The sequence below is a fragment of the Dermacentor variabilis genome, chromosome 1, assembly GCF_050947875.1.
Source record: "Dermacentor variabilis isolate Ectoservices chromosome 1, ASM5094787v1, whole genome shotgun sequence".
Classification (NCBI taxonomy): domain Eukaryota; kingdom Metazoa; phylum Arthropoda; class Arachnida; order Ixodida; family Ixodidae; genus Dermacentor; species Dermacentor variabilis.
In genome coordinates this window covers 135,868,887-135,876,465 of record NC_134568.1, presented here as the reverse complement: position 1 = coordinate 135,876,465, position 7,579 = coordinate 135,868,887, and the positions used below count along the sequence as shown (strand labels likewise).

Sequence of the window (7,579 nt, the reverse complement as noted above, 5' to 3'; positions counted from 1 at the left end):
CCACTTAATACGCGTACACATTGATGTGAAGTGCTTGTGAACATTGAGAAGGACGGTATTTCTCGTCGTTATACAAGATTTATTTTGCGGTGTGGGAGAGGGTAGGAATAATTCGAACGCTGTCTGATGAAGGAGCCTGTGCAGAATTGCGAATTTAGACCTAATTTCTCGCTACAATCTGCACTTTTTTTTATTGGGAACGTTTATCTGTTCAGAGTGTGCAGAGATGACGATGTGTTGGTGGCCTGAATGAAGTAAGGGAAATACGAGCAAAAGAAGCTTGTTCACATGTATTCACTGGGAACTTTCTTGCGCTTAAGACATCGTTTCTGAAAACCTTAAACCAACCGGGGAAAGTGTTACGAAGCCTCGTCGCTGATATACAGCTCTCTTCTATTAATGCATTCAATATTTTAAAGGATGTTTGTTCCTTTGGAGTTCTTGAACGCTTTGGAATCAGAGAACACAGGCAATTCAAGATTTTGCAGACCAAGGTTTTGCAGACAGAGTCTATGATACAAATTCATGAAATTTTTAGTAATAATCAATGCAACTTTATTCTAGGGTTCCCTGTTTGTTTTCGTAAGCCTTTTTCTAGCGCACTGCTTATTGAAAAGGTTGTCGACGTTCAGTATATCGCATTTATGACGATTGCTAAATCCACATAAAAGCTGCCTTATGCTTGCTACGAACTTGAACTGATGGGATGCGGTGAACCAGACTACCGTGAAAACAATGGCCGCTATTCGCTTTCCCCACTCTCAACGACGCAGATGTCTATAGCCTGAGCGTGCGAAAATGCTGCATAAGGCGCCGCCTAGGCTCCTAAAAACTACGAAAAGCATGCATTGGCCGGTTGACTCCTCGTAGTGTTTTGCTATTTCTCCACGATGTGGGCATCCACGTAGCAGAGCGCTTCTCTATCTTAAATTTTGTTAAATACAAAGTAATTTGGGGGGCGCTTGCAGCCGCATGGAATAATTTAATTGAGGTATTCCTTAGCCCCAGATTTAGTAATTGACAGCACAAGGTCGTTTCAGCGCACTTAGTACAACAAGTACTCGAAAGAAAAACGAGCCGATCTGCTCTAATTCTGACATAAGCGTATCTGTGCATATCAGCACAGATACGCTTAAGTCAGATCTGCTCAACTGAAGTCTAGTTTGCTAAATCTAGATTGAATAGTATTCAAAATGCGCGAAAAGGGGGAACTAAGATTGCTTTCTGGACACACCATTTCTGGTGGACGAATTGATGAAGTGCAACGTGGCAGAGACAAACAGTGGGTACGAAACATGCCGGAATATATAGGGAGGCTCCAGACGAATTTTGACTGCCTGTCGCTCTTTGAAACGCGCCCAAAACGAGGTACACGAACGCTTTTCCATTCAGCCATCAGTGGAATGCGGCCGCTGCGACTGGGAATCGAACCCATGACCTCGTGTGCAGCCGCTAAACGCCACAACAACTGAGCACGAGGGGCGGGTCATTTTTGGCGCATTTCTGGCGCAAACGAGGTGAAGAAATTTGGAAGAAAGAATTACGCTGTGTCCAACTTTACCTGCCGCACTTGTCATCAACCACAACGAGCTCAGCGATTGCGCACTGAGCGGTCAATCTTTGGAAGTAAGTGCTTCATACGAAACCGAGTGACGCACAAAAGGAATTGCGCAACGTGGGTCAGCGGGGCTAGGAGTTTATGCTGTCACGTCGAAATGAGCTTATAAGAAGCGCCAGCCAATAAGCGACAAAACTAGACGGGCAAGGGAAGTAAGTTATGCGATGAACAAAGCCGAGTACGGAAATAACCATTTTGGAATGACATTGCACTTAGCAAGCGCACAAGGTTTGTGCATCAGGCAACCAGCGGTGATGGCCCCAGACGGAAGCCAACTGCTCGGGTCTCATTTCACGGGTTCGTGCAACCAACACGTCAGCAAAAAAAGAAAATACGCGCGTCTACTGCCCTGAGCGATTGGTCTATTCTTGTTTTCTAGACGTGCGATGGCAGTTTTCAGGTGAGGCGGATGTTCGTTTATACCCGCGGTGCATTAGTCACAGACGTAAGACCATTTGCAGTACCACGAATGACACGTGCGGCTCGTAAATGACGGCTTGTTTAACCAATAGGATCGAGGGTCCCCTTTTTGATGTATTTAAAAAAAATTTCTTTTGCGTGAATAGCCCATTCTTGTAGCTTTTGTAGCTGCTATGCGTGTTGTATTGCAGCTACGTTGAGGCAATCGCGCTTCTATACGCGTATAAAAGAAGCAGCTAGAAAGCATGTACCACCACTCGTTGAGCTCGTTACTTTCTGGCATCTTCTATTGTTAAGAGCCCCAGAGAAATTATGAAGGCTTTCCTGGTCTGCGCCATGCTCGCCACCGTCACCGCTGTAAGCTTTGCTCACCACCTCGAGCTCTGCGGTGAGTTTATGGGTTAGGCTCTTGTATTACTCGTTAAAGAATTGCGCATACGCTATCAGATAACGAGTAATACGAGTATCTGCGCTTATAAAATAGATATAGCGACTTTATTACAAGCGAAAGTACCGGAATTTCAGGTCCGAAAAATATAATGTCCACTTCTCTATAGGCCGTTCAATGGCATAATACATTAGATACCTGAAAATGCTTTCGCACCTACATATCAACGGTAGGCGGGAAAAGTATAGTACATTGCCAGCATTGAATTAAATTCTTATTACAGAGGAAATACAGACGCCGAAGCCTTGTGTTTGTTTCACAGATTCATGCTAGAATCGTTCTCTATTCACGTTTTAACTTGCATCTTCTCTTTTTACCGCGCTCTGTTTATTCTCAAATGGCATGTCTGGTAAACAGAACAACGTTAACAGCCAAAACGTAGAACAGAGCTAGAACTCACGAAGCCTTTCGCAATGAAGGATATTGTTCGATAAGGGGAACCATTCACGAGTGATAGTGAAGTCGATGATTGCCATGATGCGGACCTTTAAGAATGAGCAAAAAGGAACGAAACATTTTCACAATCATACCATATGTGCGTATACTATAAAGCATACGCAGCCAGCAGCTCTAATACGTGTCAGAAGCAAGACTGTGTTAATTTAAAGCCGATAAACATATTAGCCAAATGTGCGTGGCGTCACAAGCCCTGTCGCCCTGCATGTCTCACGACACTCTGAAATTTTCTTTTCGCAGAAAAGGATGATGAGCAGTTGAAGAGTGAACTTCAATGTATCCGCAGGAAGCTTTCAGCAGCGGTAAGATGCGTTAATTCTTGCCTATTGAATCACTGAGCTCTCAGCTAGACAGTGCTGTCGCATTGAGGTGACTGAAGAAGAAGGGGCAAACGTCGAAGCACGAGACAGAATATTAAAATTCCCTCTGGACCTGGGTACCCGAAAACGCATTCTTCAAGCGGAGTTAAGATGATAAATCAAAATAAATGTTTTGGGTTTCATTGCACACACTGCACATGCTGATGCACCCGCCAGAGAAAGTATAGGGTACCCGTATTGGTGCCCTATACTTTCGGCCGCTTATCTGGGACGCTTTGTTGACTATACCCTTCAATTTTGGCAGAATATTTTTCACCCCATGTGAACTTTTTATAAGTGCATTCAGGTTTTGTTAAAACGTGGGAAACGTGATTTGCTTATGGAGGCGGATTGAGTTTGTTATACCTCTTGAACGCATTGGGGGCAAAAAAACATACGATGTGGCCATTAATTTTGTTTTTTGCTGTTAGTTTCTGCTGCTCGTGAACAAGTCTGAAGCGAACTTACTTCATTTCTTTTTCTCTGGAAACGTTACCGTATATTTCTTTCTCGAAAGTAACGACACTATATCTTCGCTGTATCTTCACCGCATCACATGGAGATGGGTGAACGTATTTGAATTATTCGTCGTCGCAACGTACCAATGTGACGTGAAAATGACGAGCCCCCGTTCAGGTATGCATATATGCGCTAATTCACTTAGGCCACAGATGCATGCACCGTCTAGACTACGGCGAACCGATATTATATAAAGGCGCCTTTGTGTACAGTGGACTTGCACGTCTCTTTAAAAGCTCTGCTCTCCTACTTTTATTATTGATTGCCCATCTCTTATCTGCTACACTGGACCGTGCTCATCTTCAAACATGTTTCAATATGCCGAAATGTTCATCTTTGCGCTGTATATTCAAGATAATGTCGTTCTACTACCTGCTACAGACAAAACAAAGCTTTAACAACGCCAAGCAGGACCTCGGCTGCCAAGACTGGAGCTGCGTCATCCGGAATCTGTGCGCAGGAGGCGATTTGGTGAGTAGTCGCCTTGTCCTATTAGTTGCGCATGAGATCGAAACTATGGAAAACGTGATTATAGCGTAGCTTCAGCGCTTTGCCCACATAGAACTGAATGCACAGAAACACGTTTATGAAAAGAAAACCGATGGAAGAGCAGTTTGGTCACTCTTTGCTGATGTATGGCAGCTAAAGATTAGGCAGTACTTCTCGGCGAAGAATTTACTTGTTGACGGCAACAATTAAGGTAGTACTTGTCGGTAACGGACAGTACGGTTCGCCAATCTGCGGTCCTGCACTTGGAGTTGTCAATTAATTCGCCCTTGCGCTGGCTGGTGCTAACTTAAAGGTTTGCTTAGTGCGTCGAACGGCTGCCCTGGAAACGCAGTGGTGATGTCTTCAATTTCTGAACCAGAACGACAGCGGCAGCTGTCTTTTTGTTCCTTTGAACCCGTTTGGATTTTATTGCTAGCTTAGTGTTACAGTCTAATGAATGCTAACTTTGATTGTCATAGGATTTCCCCCCCTTGCGCATGATCTCAAAATTTATTTCGCAAAAGTACTGCAGTAAGAAGAACGAAAAAAAGGGAGGCCAATGTTTTAAAGTGTGGCAACGTTGCTCTTGTTGTAGCATAAGTTAAGGTGACCTGACTAATTATCTCTCTTTGATACATTGTAGGCGCTAGTATAGAGAGTTCGCCCGTTTAGGAAGACACTTATTTAGCCCTAAACATCCAAACGGTGGTTGGATTGACGTTTAATCAAATTTAAACAAACATTACACGTCGAGAACACAATCTAAGCTATCAGTTTATGCAGAACGCTGAAGGATTGGTTCATAAAGGTATCACTGCAATTGACGTTTAGTTTTTCGCTTACAGAGCGCAAGCAGCAGCGCACCGTAACATTTTCATATACTAGCGTATGAGCGCTGTCGTGCGCGTTAACAAATTTATTGAGTTTTGGTGAACCTATTTCTTTGACAGGAAGGGGCGATGGCGCAATACTTCACGGTAAGTACAAATTTCACATACTCTCGTTACATAGATTCGAGTCATTGGCTAGAAATTGTGCTTCACCTTGCTGATCACCCTCTACGATGGCTCAGCGGACACGACGTTCTGTTGCTAAGCTCAAGATCATGGGCTATACACCCGTGTAACTTAAACATTAGGCACATGACAAGGCACTGCAGCTGGCCAAAAGTAATCTCCGCTACGACATATCCAGTGACCCAAATGTAGATTTTAAGCCCCCTGACCTCGTTAGCCTGTGACAGAATATGTGCGCATAACAAGAACAATATTACCATTAACAATAGTAACGCTAACATGCTTCCTTCGCATCAAAATGCAACTCTCAAGGAAGAGATCAAAAGGCCCTGGCACGGCCACCCAGGCAGAACCACAGAGACGGAACATTGATGTGTGGCAGTGTTCAGAAAGAACTACGTCAAATCCGATGAAACGCGAAACGTGCATATTGTTGATAAATCAGATAATGGGAAAAGTGTAATCATCCGGGAAACAATATTTTTGCCATGGCTATGGTGCAGGTACGGTACCAATTGCCATTTATGTTTTCGATATTTATTATGCCTTTAGATACCTAATGCAGCGACGTAACAAAGTCAAACTTGTTTCTGAAAAGTGGTCGTTTAAGCAATCAAAATTAGCCAGACAATTACTTCACAACGTTTAAAATACATCAAAAGGAAAAAAAATATGACAAAATATGTATAGTATATAAGAAAGCGAAACTACTCTGTGTCATTATTATTTTTCGGCAGCTGCGTAAGAAAATTATATTATCGAGTTGGTTTCCTTTTCTCTGAATCATGCTAATATTTCCAGTGATGTGGAAAGTTTGACGAGGTGATGACTAATTACCGCACCATGCGTGTGAAGCAGCGCACTGAACGGGACGAGGCGGAGAGGGTTCAAAGAAATGAGTGCGGTGTTTACTTTGGTTCACTCTACTCGGTCCTGTTCGGTGCGCTGCTTCACCCACGCGGTATCGTAATATTTACTGTTCTTTCACATTAACTCTAATGTAGTATTTATAGAAGGACTGCATATAATAAACGAAATATTTACCACACTTCTGAAGTTGAAGCAAAGAAACATTGAACGAATCTTTCTTTGATAGGATTTGCCGAGTAATCGCTACATACGGTTTTGCTTCTTTCTTACAGCCAGAACAAATCACGGAAATTCACAACGCCGCCACTGCATGCGATCCCGACGCGGAGTAGGACGACAGCAAATGAAAACTGACAGATCATATATTCAAGAACAGTCCCTGCATACAAACATCCAGATAGACTGATTTTAGGACTGTGATCTGGAGAGTCGTACGTTCTTGGGCAGTTTTCTTTTTTGCTATAAGACAAAATAAAGACAATTTTGCGCAAAACATTTTTGTTCTACTGAGAGACAATTTCTTGATACCGATCACCGTGACAAGAGCAATGCTATGCGAACCCTGGTGTAATTGTCAGTGATCAGCATTCGTTGACTCTGATTCTGAGGCTTTGTGGGATGTAAAGGACGAGGGGCGCTGGGTTCGACCAGCGAGAATGTTCAGTTCCCGCCAGAGGCCTATTAAGAACTTTGGAGGTGACGTTTTGAAGGAGTTATCGCACTTACTCAGGCTATTGAGCGCACAAAATAGGGCTTGAGAGATCAGCAGCTAACAAAGTGACCCCAGCATCACGATCGAATGATTAACTGCATCTGCGTCTGAAGACATATCTCGTGCTGCTCCACCTCTTCCATTTTCTCTCCGGCCATTTCGTGCGTTGACAATGACTCATAGCTAGTGGTACACTAGGTAAGGCGTATAAAGCTCTAATTAAGAGGCCCCGTGTACGCCTTCCGGCTTGCCCAGAAGTGCATGCACAGTTTTCGTTGATCAGCTTTAATAGCATGCGACCGATGACGGACAGATATATTGCGAGACCCTGCGAAATCAGCGAGAACTTCTTTTACCTACTCTGACATAACTAAAGCATATTCAGGGCGGCCTGTAAGCATGTTTAACATTTACAGGGGTGAGAAGTGGTAAAGGTGAAAAAAATAAAAAATAATAAAGGAGCACCACTTTGAGGTGATCCTTATTAGGCGTCAAGTGTTGCTAGTTGATCGTGGTCAAGGCGGTTAGTTTTTCGGTAGCTAGCGCAAACAATACGCACAACAAAGCAACGTATCAATCTAGAGCAGAACCGAAAACGAAGAACAAGAGAAAATCGTTAATCTTACGCAAATCTTTTTTTTTCACCCCGGAGCAAAACCGAGAAGAAAAATG

At 43.4% G+C, this 7,579-nt stretch overlaps 1 protein-coding gene across 1 annotated transcript; it reads left to right on the top strand.

The window, feature by feature from the left end:
* Positions 1 to 2,281: 2,281 nt before the first annotated feature.
* LOC142572101 (antimicrobial peptide microplusin-like) lies at positions 2,282 to 6,676 on the top strand. The gene is made up of 5 exons (XM_075680968.1): positions 2,282 to 2,426; positions 3,183 to 3,244; positions 4,202 to 4,291; positions 5,260 to 5,286; positions 6,468 to 6,676. Exons 1-5 carry the CDS (start codon positions 2,351 to 2,353, stop codon positions 6,525 to 6,527), a joined length of 315 nt encoding a protein of 104 aa, XP_075537083.1. The 5' UTR covers positions 2,282 to 2,350; the 3' UTR covers positions 6,528 to 6,676.
* Positions 6,677 to 7,579: the final 903 nt, after the last annotated feature.